Source organism: Cynara cardunculus (genome assembly GCF_001531365.2).
Source record: "Cynara cardunculus var. scolymus isolate 2C chromosome LG 7, CcrdV1, whole genome shotgun sequence".
Lineage (NCBI taxonomy): Eukaryota > Viridiplantae > Streptophyta > Magnoliopsida > Asterales > Asteraceae > Cynara > Cynara cardunculus.
Window position 1 is genome coordinate 4,153,671 of NC_037534.1, and position 14,470 is coordinate 4,168,140.

General features: G+C 34.1%; 1 protein-coding gene across 2 annotated transcripts; it reads left to right on the forward strand.

The window, feature by feature from the left end:
• The first annotated feature begins 10,078 nt into the window (after positions 1 to 10,078).
• LOC112515497 (protein RALF-like 34) lies at positions 10,079 to 11,443 on the forward strand. Of its 2 annotated transcripts, none has more exons than XM_025122356.1 (2): positions 10,079 to 10,613; positions 10,986 to 11,004. In XM_025122356.1, exon 1 carries the CDS (start codon positions 10,172 to 10,174, stop codon positions 10,589 to 10,591), a length of 420 nt encoding a protein of 139 aa, XP_024978124.1. In that variant the 5' UTR covers positions 10,079 to 10,171; the 3' UTR covers positions 10,592 to 10,613; positions 10,986 to 11,004. The 2 variants fall into 2 exon arrangements, with proteins under 2 accessions (XP_024978124.1, XP_024978123.1); XM_025122355.1 differs by lacking the exon at positions 10,986 to 11,004 and adding an exon at positions 11,204 to 11,443 and having other exon boundaries at positions 10,080 to 10,613.
• The last annotated feature ends 3,027 nt before the right edge of the window (positions 11,444 to 14,470 follow it).

Here is a 14,470-nt window from a genome sequence, read left to right on the forward strand (position 1 = left end):
GGCCCTCCGCCCCTCAGTCTTGTGTCAAGCCCTATATCCAAATTTCCACCTACCTACCTTTCACCTGTCTGTCTCTCGACCCACCTTTGTATTTGAACCCTCTAAACCTCTCACTTTCTGGTGTTGAGGGTTCAAATAAATAATTAGTGGCATCATAGATGGATTCACATCACATGCTTGATGGGTTTATTCTTGTAAAATTCTAAGAGATAGAGCCATGGGTTGGTCTAGCTTCATTTGCTCGCTTATCTAGTTGGATTCACTCATTTCAATTGGCCAGTTAACCCTATATACGAGTCATAATTTTTCGAGTATAAGTTTCTATGGTTATTTTTCTTGGATTGGTTATGCATTCAGATATTTACCTTGATCCTTGCATCTATTTGAGTATTTACTTATACTTGATGTAAACAATAACATCCATGTTTGGATTTCAGTTACTAAACAATAAAAAATATAGGTGAGAATAAGTGGAACCTTAGATTACTCTTTAAAAGAGACTTTGAGGTCAAAAAAGAGGATCAACCATATATTGGGGATAAATTGTCAAAGTATAATGAATGTAAGACTCTAACACCCCCCCCCCCCCTACAAGGCTACAATAGATGTTAGACAGGCACATATTCATCAAAAGTGCTAAGAGGGAACTAGACGACTATATATTACCCTGATGTCTAATATCTAGAGTGGTAGACATCGGCCCTTATACGATATAAGTGTTGGTGGAACACCTATGTTACTGCCCAAATGAGCACTTAAGGAAAGAAAGGAGATTCCAAAATATATTGAGGATAGATGGTTAAAGTCTAGCTGATGTGCAAACTCCATTAGAAGACTATTTGGTTTTTATTCCTTCCCAAGAGTAAACAAGGAATACCCTTGTACTATACTTCTTTTCCTTACTTATGTTGCAAGCAAGTAAAAAAAGCATGACAACTTTTGTTCTTCCTTGCCCTTGATGTCTACCGGCTCAAACAAGATATTCCTTATAATTTCATCTATCAGTTTAACAAAAATATATTTCTATTTAGCATGATGACGAGTCAAAGTTACCAACTCCTTCAAAGTTCGAGATGTGTTCCTTAAGAAAGTCTACAATTGGATGGGGGTGATGTTGGGGTTTAAACCCCAGAACACGGAGTATTGAGAACCCAACGGAGATGGTGAGAAGACGGAGGTACGGGAGGGTCAAAGCGAAAGTGAAGGGAGAGGGATGATAGAAATGGTTGTTTTTCTTTTCAACATGCCATGTCATATTTAAAACAAAATATCTAGAACACCCTCTAATTTAACTAGAGTTTACTGATCAATTAATGACTGGTACTTGGAAAGATGAAATCGAAAGCAAATGGCAAATATCAGGGATTTATTTGTAAATAAATGAAGTTGTGGCACGAACTCGTAAATAATATCTAACTTAAAGGATGAGTTTTGTAATTAACTCTTAAATAAAATATAGATGGATGCATGAACCTGAAAAACGAGTGTTAAGCATTTTGGGGGATGCTTTAAGAAAACCCCACCATCACATGACATGTGTCAGTACTCCATTTCAGATGTGGGCCAGCCCTAGGTTTTGTGGGCCCACTCTCCACAATAGTCCTTTTTTAGGGTAAGGAGGGAAGGCACACCAACCGAGGATCCCATTGGATCTCAAAGCTCCGACTCCGAGTGGTCCTTGTCTTGCATCCATCACTTGTACTTTCATCAATCATATGGTACAATCAAATATTGCATGACAACCATTGTTGCTACAATGACTTGTACATTTTGTATTACACCCCAGGTTCTAATTGCTGTGAGGTATGGCGAGACCATGTTTATTTTAAAACCAGGTTCAAATATAAGAAGAAATAAAAAAAATTGTGGTCATGAAGGTTCAAATGTGGTTACTCCGAGCTGTCCGTAAAGCAGGTGGATACCCTGGAATAGTTGGCTCGCATATCGGTTTAGATATCCAGGTTAATTAAAAACACACACACATATACATATGTATATGTATATATAAGTGAATGATCGTGTGAGAAGTAGAGTTAATGTGATAAACGTAAGAAGGGATCTGCCGATCTGGACCCTTAATCACCTTTAATCTCAAACTCATCTATAAATCGCGCTTGATGTGGAGGTTGATCCAATGCATCTCATCTCGGTGCATCACATGAATGAATATAATTCTTATGTTTCTCACATCAACTCTCTCTCTCACCAAAACTTAACACTATATATATATATATATGTGTGTGTGTGTGTGTGTGTGTGTGTGTGTGTCGCGCGCACACACGCACGCAATCACATAATCAATAAATCAAATGAGAACCACAAAAAGTACATGAGGAACGGTGATCATATTTTGTTTCACATTGTAAACCAATGCTAACACATGATTACTGGTTCTCAACTTTTTTATGTGGTTCTCATTTGATTATTTGAATATATATATATATATACACACACACATAGAGAGAGAGAGAGAGAGAAATAAAGAGATAGAGGTTTAGGAGAAAACTCTAAATAAATGAAAAATTGTAAAACAATTTATCAATCGTTAGATTGATTGATCTAATGGATGTGATTAGATAGAGGGTTACAACTTACAATAATATTTTTTAACTTAAAAACCCACAACCCCTTATTTTTTATTCGAAAAAATAAACAAAATTCGAGAGAAATAAATTAAATAAAAAACGATCAACTTTTTTTTATAATTTGACATCCATATCTGATATACTTTTTCATCCAATTTTGTATGGTTTTTCGGTTTTTCTGTTATTTAGAGTTTTTTACACACATATAAACTATGCTTTATGTTATTACTCAATAAGGCAATGCTATTAAATAATTTAAATTGTACTAAAAAGTAAAATTAAGACACTAAAAAGATAAAAATACATATTGCAATAAAAAAAACCACGCATTCAACTACGGTGTGCTACATGCTTAACGTATCAAGCCGTTTAAAACACTGATTACAACTTGTGTTCATTGCAGTAAACTTATACTTTAATTTTCATTCCTATTCCAAGAACTAGCAAACTAGATCCTTAGGGGCGTATTTAAGAAGGGCTCCCCCGGGTCATGTGACTCATGTGCCATGGGTGAAATTCTACAACATAAAATACAGTTCTTTATGACATTTTAACCATACTATCGTTGCTAGAATGACATATTTAGTCACAGTCATCTCCAGGAAGCTTGTTAAGGGACAATGTATCAGAACGTGCAAAATTTGTACCTACGAAACATGCTTTCACACAAAAATTCAATAGTCCAAAGGTATTTTAGTCCAAGTTTTTCACTCCTTACACACAATTAGTGATGGCCAAAAACCGGTCCCGGGCCGGGCCCAACCATAAACGAAGTCAACAAAACTGCAGGTGAGGTTGCTCGTCGAACAAGAAAGATATATAGAAACAAAGAACATTAAAATGAAAGGTTATGGTAAAGTCTTGCTTGGAGTTCCAATCATAAATTAGTCATGGGGAAACAAAGATGAACAGGCTTAGCTGTCTAGGAGAGTTCAATCTTCAATCTAGAGACCTAAGGAGAAAGGACTGTAGACTTGTAGTCGTAAACGGAAATCGACGAATTAGCAAATCTGGTAGAAGAGGGAAGGAATTGAGACATTAGGCTAATTATCAAAATATTATAATTGCCAAATGGGGTAAAATAAGAGGGAGAATGCCGAAGGGATTAAGATAAATCATTCGCTAAAAATCATAAAATATATATGATTGGACCCTAAAATGTTCAGGGGTCCCAAAAAAATTGGCAGCCTTGTTCAGAATCTCACATTGGAATACCCTCTAGCTACATTACAAGAGTCATGACATGGAGTTGCGGTTTGGTACAAGGTGATGTAACATCAGTAGGGAGAATTATCTTACCGGGGCAACCTAGGGCAGCTTATATTAGTCATGGACGAAAGATCATGTGAAAATAGAAGTTAAGGTAAAAAACGTAAAAAGATATTTGAACCTCGTCATCATCCTACGAATTGCACTTATCACGAAAATTGATAGATGCACCTCGTTAGTGTTAATCTTCAATTATGATTGATCCAAGGATGAAAATCTCGTCTTACCCTTCTCACAGTATCTTACATTCTCAACGGAACTCAACCCATTACCTCATGAAATGTTATCGTCAGATTTATTTTATTTTACAATTTAATTTTTATTTTATTTTATTTTATCTTATCTATAACATAAATTACCCCCTGTATAGGGAATTCATGTTGATCTTAGAAGGTGGCACTAGCTATACCATTATAAAGAAAGTGGTCCAGATTTTCCAATTGAAGACATTTGCTTTGAAGTTTTCATGTGTATTGTTCCTATAAATCTAGACATTTGCTTACCTCAAAATGGTCCAAACTTGTATCACCATCAAATTGTCTGCTGGTTATCTGTTCTTCTTTCCACCCTTTTGGTCTGCAGAAAGAACATCAAAAGCTTACTTCCAACTTACTGCTACAAGAATTTGGAGTCAACCCCACAAACCCAAAAAAAGAACTGTCAAAAGGATCTTGTTTTGCTCACCCATCCGGAAGGCGAATGATTGAATCATTGTACGTTGTGTATCCATGTGAGAATATGTGGAACACCATTTGATGAGTCTATAAAGGAGTCATTAAAGAGAACGGAAAGGGTCCAACATATATTGAATAGAAATGGTTCGAGTGTAGGCGATTTGGGATTCTAGCAGTTTATGTAAATGTTAAAGGGTAAGATGAATAGGAGCAGGATAATGCAAGCAAGTTCATTGAGGCATTTTATCGAACACATAGAGATCATGGTTTTCTAAAATCGCGATCTCAATACCGAACTGAATGTTTCTCATGCAAAATTATTGATACCTCTTTGTTTTTCCAGTCAGATAAATGCAATGACGAACTAAAAGTGAAATCCTTTTTACAAGTCGAGTCTATGAAGATGCAAACAAGTTGATCGAGTGAGACATTTTATCGGACACCTTGAAATCATTGATCAATGCATGCGCATTGAATTACCTTGTGGATACGGCATTGTTATAGCAAGTCAACCATTCATGCAAAATTGAAAACATTTGTCGTCTACGTACATTCAAATTAATGGATGATTATGATTTGTTGTATTACACACGTGATTAAATTATTTGTAACCGAACAAACACAAATGAACAAAAGATAACCACCGTTTACTTATCATTCCGTTCCTAAAAAATAACATAACAAAATAAAAAAGATAAAAAGGAATTCTAAGTATTAATTTAATCAATGATTTTACATATTAATGTCATAATACTAAATTTGTATGTAGATAAATTAAAGAACATTAACAAACATAAATTAACCAACGTTCACAAACGTAAATTATCCAACGAGACCATTGCTCGTGTTTGTTTGTATAGCTAAACAAACAATGAAATGTGTTCATGTTCGTTCATTTATTAAATAAACGAACTTCCTATCGAACGGTTTGTTGAACGTTTGTTTCAATTACAACCCTATTTCTGACCACGTTGAGGATTTTTCTAGTTGCTATCTTCGAAGATTCATAGTTACCAAAAAAATCAAGAAATTAATCGTAAAACTGTTGTGTTTGAAATCAATATTGGCCATGAAAATACAGTAGGTGGGAATGAAACCATTACTAAGGGGTCGTTTACTAAACGTTTGCTTGGTAAGTGCTTACCGGATAAATTTTCCCATCGGATGAGAAGAATGTAGAGTCTTACCCGGTAAGTGAAGATGACGACTCTTACCCAGGTAAGTGCTTACCCGGTAAGTTGTTGCATTTTATACGTTTTGATGTACTAAAATCTTACTCATCAAGGTAAATTATAGTATTGATTTCTACGAGTAAGGGCCTGTTTACTTACGGCACCCCTAAGTTTATAATTTGATTTTTTTTCTACTTGGAGAAAGTTATCATTATAGCTACAAAACTCTCTTCATGATCACAAAAAGGCCAAATTTTGGATCAAAAAGTTTGTACCAAAATAGATTTGGGCCACTAAAATCCCCAATATTCTTGAGACTTTTTCGGCAATCGTTGCGTCCAGTGACGAAGTCACTACGTAACCACGAGGTGATCGAGCTACACCTCAAAATTTTGGAGCTTTTTACTAAGTTTTGATTAGTTTATTCAAGCCAGGAACTACACAAGTGAGTTGGGTCTGAGCTATTGGTTTCTGTAAAGTCGTGAATTTAATCATCGAGTCACCAGTTCAGTCTTACAGTACAAGATCGATTCATCAAGCACCATGGAGTATTTAGACTTTTTTTGGCAAAGTATGTAATCAACTACCTATTGAGATTTTTCTTGTTTTTATGTTTATCTATTAATACGTACTTTCCAATTCGTTTAAAATGGCTATCGGTTTTTTTGTGGCAAGTATTTGACAAACAAAATATACTTTGAAAAGCTATGCTAGATGAATTGGAAGCTTGGTTGTGACCCTGAGTTGGGTTCCAGTGAGAAGGAAAATTATGCTGAGAAGCGTAAGAAAAGATCTTTACCTTCGAATCAATCTTAATTGAATGTCAACACTAATGATGTGCACCGAGATGCACCAGATCAAAAAAATTTCTAACGTGCAATTCATGGGTGAACATGAGATTAAAAGTGATCAATGGTTCAGATTTCTTCTTATGTTTTTCACACGATCACTCACCTAAAATTACAAATGTACACTTACAAAATCAATACCTACATTGACCAAAACACATGCTAAGGTAAATATCTGGCATGGTTGTTTTTTATGGTTCATCAGTGACCCGTTAAAGTTGTATATTGTGAAACAGACACACCAGTCCGTAATAAATCATATTTAATATAGATATGAACACAAGTTTTGATCTATTTTGATTATGGTATGACGACTTTTTTTTATTAACCTGGATATCCAACTTGCTATGTGAGCCGACTAATCCTAGGGCGACCACCTGGTTTGCAGATAGCCTGAAGTCACCGCATTTGAACCTCTGTGGTCACAAGGGAATTTTGATTATGGTATGATGACGTTTTATAACATTTATATCACATATATGTACATACAAAAATATACATACATACATCATATATGTATCATGTGTGTGAGTGGGAATTTTGGAGCCCATATTGTTGAGAGTGTGGATTGTGGGCCATGACCTACGATTGGGATTGGTCGGCACTGTCTTTGGGCCTGATAAAGACGCAGCCCCTTTTTTGTGGTGGGCCTGTTTTGGTTATTGGCCCTTTCCCAATCTTCAAAAAATTTGTGTATTTTTTGTCGTATTAATTAATTAATTTTTATTATAATTAATTTGGTTTTCTTGAAAACATTTTGTTAGAAGGGTGTCTCGGTAAATTTTGAGGCCAAGAAATCATCCATGGTAAACTGAAGACGACAATTGTTTTTTTTTTCATATTATTAACTTGGATATTCAATCCGCTATGTAAGCTGACTAATCCCAAGGGCGACCACCTGCTTTGCAGATAGCTTGGAGTCACCGCATTTAAACCTCCGTGGCCACAAAGGGATTTTTATTCCTCCATCTGAGACCTCCTGGTACCTTTGACCTTTGGAGTCAAGCTCAAACCACTCAGACACCACCCTTGTGGTTAAGACGACAATTGTTGTGTACATTTGAAATCGAATCCCGGACATATGAGTTTTTTATGTAGGTAAATTACGATTTTGTTCATGTAGTGTATTAATTTCGATTTTTATTTTTGTGGTTTATAAATTACAATTTTCATCCCTATAGGTTAAAATTTATTGTGATGACTAATTCTTACCTTTAAAATACAAGAGACTAAAACAATAAAGAATTGTAAACCATAATAGCTGAAATAATAATAAATCATAAGGATAAAAAAAATAGCAATAAATTACAAATTATATGAATGAAAACTACAGTTTATAAACCACAGAGACAAAAATCATAATTTCTAACAAATTATAGGGACTAAAAATGTAATTTACTCTTTTATGTATGACCAACTTGATTGGCCGACATCGTTGATTTGGGACGTAACCAAGTATATAAAAATACCATTTATTAAGACCATATTCAACAAACTAAAATTAGTTTTTTTTATCTCATTAAATAAATTATGTGTCTCGTGGAGTCGTTCACTAGATATTTACTCTGGTAAGCGTTTAACGGTTCAATTATCTTATAAGGTGAACATAGAAAAAACGATAATCTAATCTGGTAAAAGGGAAAACGATGATTGAGAGTCTTACCCGGTAAATAAGGGTGATGACTCTTATCGGGTAAGAGTTTATCAGGTTATAAACGCTTACCATCAATCCAATTTGATGGACGAAAATGTTACCTCATAAAGTATATGAGAATGATAACTCTTGTCGTTGTGTGCTTATCCAGTTAGCGTTTGCCAAACGACTCCTTAATTGACTGTTAACACTACTTAGTTACTTGAAATACCCTTTCAGTACCCTTTCTCTAAACAGCAGGAGTAGTGGCACACTGGTTGAGGTTAAGGAGGATGTGGTGGAACATCCCATTAGTTGTCGGTTCAATTATAGGCGTCTACTACAATTTTGGTCATCAAGTTTATCAAGGTTGATGTCTTACAGTCGCAACTTATCAAGATCAGTTTGGGGATAGCCTGCGAGTCTTGGACATAACCTAAAAGATGCTAATTTATTAATCAGATTCACATTATTTTTCAAAAGGAATTGCAAAAAGAAGGTAGTGATACATATCATAGCCCGAATTCGAAAGATCATAAACCATTCAATCTTTTTTAAATTTATAGCCCAGTCCATTACACATCAGTTTGGACGATTTGATCGTATTTTGTAAAAGATCAATATATTATTTCAGATTAAAAAAATCAGATATTAATAGCGGATACTTAAACCATTCAAAAAATTACAGTTATCAAAGTTTATATCAAATTGTATAAACATAAATGTCAATATGCATATTAAGATAAGAACAATGAATTAAAATTACTTATGAATCAACAATGAGTTTTTTCCTTATAATTGTTTTTTTAAGGTATATAATATTTATAAACAGCAAATGCAACAAATAAACTCACAAATCCTCATCACTTTTGGTGAGGTTTGAACCTCTGACTTCTCAGGAGGTCAAATGTTACGATACCGATAGGTCAAAAGTCTTTTAGTTTTTTTTCTTCTTATTGTTTACGGTTAAAAAACACAAAAATTAGATTCATTGAGGTATTAAATTAGTAGGAATCTAGACTACGTAAGGAGTTAAAATATTAAAGTGTCCAGTAGAGTCATTTAAAAGAGAATATATTCAGTCTATATCACTTTTTGAGGTTTTACGTTTAGGTTCAGTTTGATATGGACCTAATTCATAACTAACCATACTCTCGTAAGTCTGTATATTTTATAAACCAGTTAAATTTCAAGTTAAATAGATTGGGTTAGATGATCTATAGTTTAGGTTGGTCAAAGACGGTTTGGTTGTGTTTTTTTCACCCATACATTCATGTTCATATCTTATTAAACGCGTAATATTTACGTTATGTTCTCGAAGTCTTTAAATTTCTTTGAAAATTTATCAAAATCTCGTATTTTTTTATTACTATTCGTTATAAATATATCTAAGGTTTTGTTTACATGAGACCATCTTGTTTTTGTAAGACCACTTTTTACACCTAAAACTTCACAAAAAAAAAAATGTAAAGTTTAAAAAAAATTGAACCATCAAAGCAAATTAAACAATATCTATTCATAAAATTTCTATGCTCTTATTTCTTACATGAAAATAATAAAAATAAAATACGGTAATAAATCATATAGAATTGATTTAATAATTTAAAATAATATCTAATACATTATTGAAAAAAGTAGTTTGTCTTTTATGATTACCACATCATTCAAGCGCGTGATCATTACGAACACCACCCACTAAATCCTATTAAAATACCGCCACCGTATTCCGCCGTATTACTCACTAATCACCGCCATATTATCAGCTCCTCCGGCAAAATAGTCTATAATTTGTACGTCAGATGTTCACCATTATCGAGACAGTTTTTCAGGCTTTTACGTCCATGGTCGCAGAGGCACTCATTAAATTTTCCAGCTGTAAGCTCAACTCCCGCCATGTGACTCCAAGGTCCCACTCGCATTCTCTTCATAAACCTTCAAAATTCCTTCGTTTTCCCTCTATCTCAAACACAAATTATCTCTAACTTCATCCATGGCGCCATCACTTCTTCTATGCACGCAGATCGTACTATTTCTGGTGTTATTATCACTCACACGCATCTCACGCGCCGACGTACCGGTGTTGGATGCCGCCAAGGAGCTTTCGTTGCATCTCGCCACTGACGAACTTGACTGGCCGACATCGTTGATGCCTATGTACGACGGTGTTGATATTGACGAGATCGAAATGGAAGACGATGACGGAGATGCCTCCACTACCGCCGCCGCTCGTAGATCTCTGTTCTGGCGGAGGATGGGATATTACATTTCCTACGGCGCACTTTCTGCAAACAGAGTCCCCTGTCCGCCGCGCTCTGGCAGGTCGTACTATACTCATGATTGTTGGAGAGCTAGAGGAGTTGTTCGTCCTTACACCAGAGGTTGCTCCACCATCACACGTTGCCGCCGGTGAAATCAACCGCCGTGATTATTAGGTTAGCAGTTCAATCTACATCTCTATTTATTTCTACAGAGAGGATTTCATTCTCTCTCAGTTTTCCCCCATCGTTTCATGTTTTCTGAATCTCTATCAACTTGATTATGTCTATGAAAACTTCAATTACTTGTTGAATAAGAACATCATATAATGTATTAGTGTAGTATGATTCTGTCCTTGAAATCTTCATTTGTTGTGTGAATATATGAATGTATTTCATCAAATCGAATTGGATTTTTTGTGGAAGAACAGTTGGATAATTGGTAGCCTGATTTTGTTCTTCCCTGATTCACTATGACCTTGAAGATATGCTCTAAATTCCGTCTTTTCTCAATAAAATCTGACTTGCTGGTGTTGAATTTCATGTTAGAGATTTCATCAGGATTTTCTCACACATTTAGGGGCTTATAACAAAATCTTATATTTACCTTATCGGATAACACTCTCGACCATCAAAATGAATTATTGGTAAACATTAAGCGTCACTTACCCAAGAAACACTATCTAGGTAAGCATTTTTTTTATTAACCTGGATATCCAACCCGCTATGCGAGCCGACTAATCCCAGGACGTCCACCTGCTTTGCAGATAGTCCGGAGTCCCCGCATTTGGACCTTCATGGCCACAAGTTTAGTTTGGATTTCGTAATGGAATCTCTTTTTGATCAAGTTCTAGAATAAGGTGAGTTGATATATTGTTTTATGTTAATTCAGCTTGAAAAAGGATGGTGTTATATGCATATCCATATTTATGGCAGAATTAGGTTAAATTATGCATTGAAAATGTAAAAATTGAATCTTGAAATACAAGATATGATACTCATAAGCTGATAAGATCACCGAGTTCATGCTTTTTCATACGGAACACCTTTCAAACACTGTATCATACAAAACGAGAAATCCAAAATAACCGCTTGATTTCATATACAACACAGAGGTGGTCGTAATATAGATACATCGTGCGACGTATCATTTCGAAATATCTCACCTTAAGACAATTATACATACACTTCACAACACTTCTATACTAAAAAAAAGCCTACAAACATGAGATCTCTACTCTCTCGTAACATGATGTCAATAATTACCTCATCTTTCACAGAGATGCACAATACTGGGGCTTGACCCTTTCAAACACATTTTGCACTAAGCAAAAAAAAAAACTCGGACTTTTTCAGGTCTGGGAAGGGATGCAAATGATGCGAGTCGAACTTAAGTATTAATATATTCGACTTGAACTCGATAGTCTTTTCTCAAGCTCAAACTCGAGTAGAAAACTCGTGATTAGTTAAAAACTAAACTCGATTGCAAATTTTTAAACTCGAGCTCAAACTCGTTTGAAGCTCGAACTCAAAATCAAACCAAGCTCACCATTGAAATTTATGGAATTTTGGGTCTTCTTTTATAAATTTTAAGACTTAAAGTTGTTATCCTTTAATTCTTATAAAATTAAAGGGATGCATCTCAAATTTTATTATCAAAAAGACAAAGTTACAAATTTCATTCAACCTCCCCCTTGTTATAACCCTTCTTTATTCTTCTTTTACCATCTCTCTTCCAACGTAGGACAAATTCAACAACATTTTTAAAGTTTCTTTGTTTTTTTATTAAAAATAATTAAAAAATGCATAATTTTGTTCAAATATAAAAAAAAATGTAAGACATTTTTATCATATTATATTGTATTTTACAATTTATATTATAAAACTAATTACATAAAAAAAGATCGGGTATCTTACGAGCTTTTCGAGTCGAGTATTGGGTAGCTTGACTCGACTCGTTAATATGTCGAGCCGAGTTCGAGTTTGAAAACGAGCCTATTCGAGTCGAGTATTAACCGAGCTTTGACTCAATCGATCTCGAGTAGCTCACGAGTTGTCTTGTACCGTTTACACCCTAGGCCTGGTTTTGGGTTGGGTCGGGTCGATATTTGGCATTAAAAGTTGGCCTAATTAGGTTTTTTTTAGGTCGAGCTTTAACCTGAGCTTAGGCTTTTCCGGGTTGCCTAGGCTAGGCTTCGGGCTTGTTTCTTTGTGAATCTTTATTGGGCACACACCACCTTTGAACCAGGGATAAAAAATTTGTTGTCCTAAAAACACATGTCTCATCCTTATCCCACCAATGAAATAAAAATACGCTAGATTTATATATATATATATATATATATATATATATATATATTCAAGTTCAGATTCTCTCTATGATTATATGTACTTATATGATTGGTAGATATAAACGAAAAGTAAGAATTTGAGACAGGAGATTATCATCCCGCAGACAATGCCATCATCACTGGCTTCTCGACACTAGATAAGTCATTGGACAATTTGCCTTATTGTTGCCTTAGGGAGTGTTCGAGGTTTCATAGGATTGTATATAATAAGGTTTAAAAAAATGTTAAAAACATTTGTTTTGTAATACTCGATTAATAAAAATGTAATTCAGTTATTTTTGAATTATTCATAATTTTTTCTATAAATTATTTATAAATAATGAAATCAAATCATTCTAAATCCTAGAAACCAAATAAACCAATGATTCAAATCCATTCCAATCCAAATCCCACCATGAAATCCAAATATTTCAAAAACAATCTTGCAAACCAAACAGACTTTTAATTGTACACATTTGACGTAAATTAGACTTTTTCTTCCAAATTCTAGAAACCAAATAGACCAATGATTCAAATGTAGCATAATATATCTTGATTTAATATTTCGTTTTCTTATCTTTGTTGATATTGTGATACAGTATAGATTACAACATTAATTATATTATTATAATATCTAAAAAATATTATTCCCTTTTTAAGATATTTTAATTTCAAAGAGTTCGACCCCGCTGTTGAATGAGCCACAAATGTCCCGAGTCTGAGGACGGTTGGGGCTGTCGGTAATCAACTTTTTACCCAAATATTATTTAACGTTTTTCACCAATGAGGTTGGGTGTATTATTATTTACAATAAAGTTTTTTTTAATGTATTTGGATGATTACCTCTTATAATATTCTAAAATAATATAACTAATATCAATATTTCTAAAATTAAGAAATTTGTTGAAATTAAATATAAACTTTTTACATAAATTTCAACTTTTAATTTATTATTTTAGAAAAATTATAGATTATTGGGCTCACTAATTAAGAAACAAGAATGGTTGGCTCATAAATAGGGCCTCTGATTATAAAAAGCCCAATAGATATATTTTAGGCCTGTTTTAAGCCCAAACTCATGGGTTGTAACTTGTAACTTATACTTGTTAGATATTGTTCCAACTTCCAAGTTCTAAATAAGGATTTATGCAGGTGAGCCGAGTTCGAGCTCGACTCAGTAATGTTACGCTAAACATGAACTTGATCTGATGGCTTGTCAAGATTTCTAATGCAAGCTCGAGCTCAAAGAAGATCGTACAATTCAAAAGCTTGAAATCATCTCGAAAAAAGAACATATGTACACGAGAGCATAAAATATGTATCGAGTTTTTTTTCAATAAAAACATTTTTTTACTTTAACTGGAACCAAAAATATTAACAGTATGTATGAGTTAGAAAGCTCAATAAAAATTCGGGTAAAGCTCTAGTAAACTAACTTGCCTCGTTATTTGTTTCAAATTCTGAATCGTTAAGAGCTGAATATTGTTTGACAAAAAAAAATGTCTCTTAATGGTTCTAAAACCCTCTGAATGATTTTGTATAATGGACATCCCTAAACCATTCAACGCTCTAATTTCATTGTAAACAATTTATTTCATTTTACACTATATCATGAAAGCCTTTTAATCATTCTGACCACTTAACCATTTTGCACCGAACCATCTAGTTACTTATTTATACATGATTCACTCTTCAAGTTATCCG

Coding starts and splice junctions, on each gene's coding strand:
- LOC112515497 (XM_025122356.1), top strand. CDS start 10,172: ATGGCGCCATCACTTCTTCTATGCACGCAGATCGTACTATTTCTGGTG.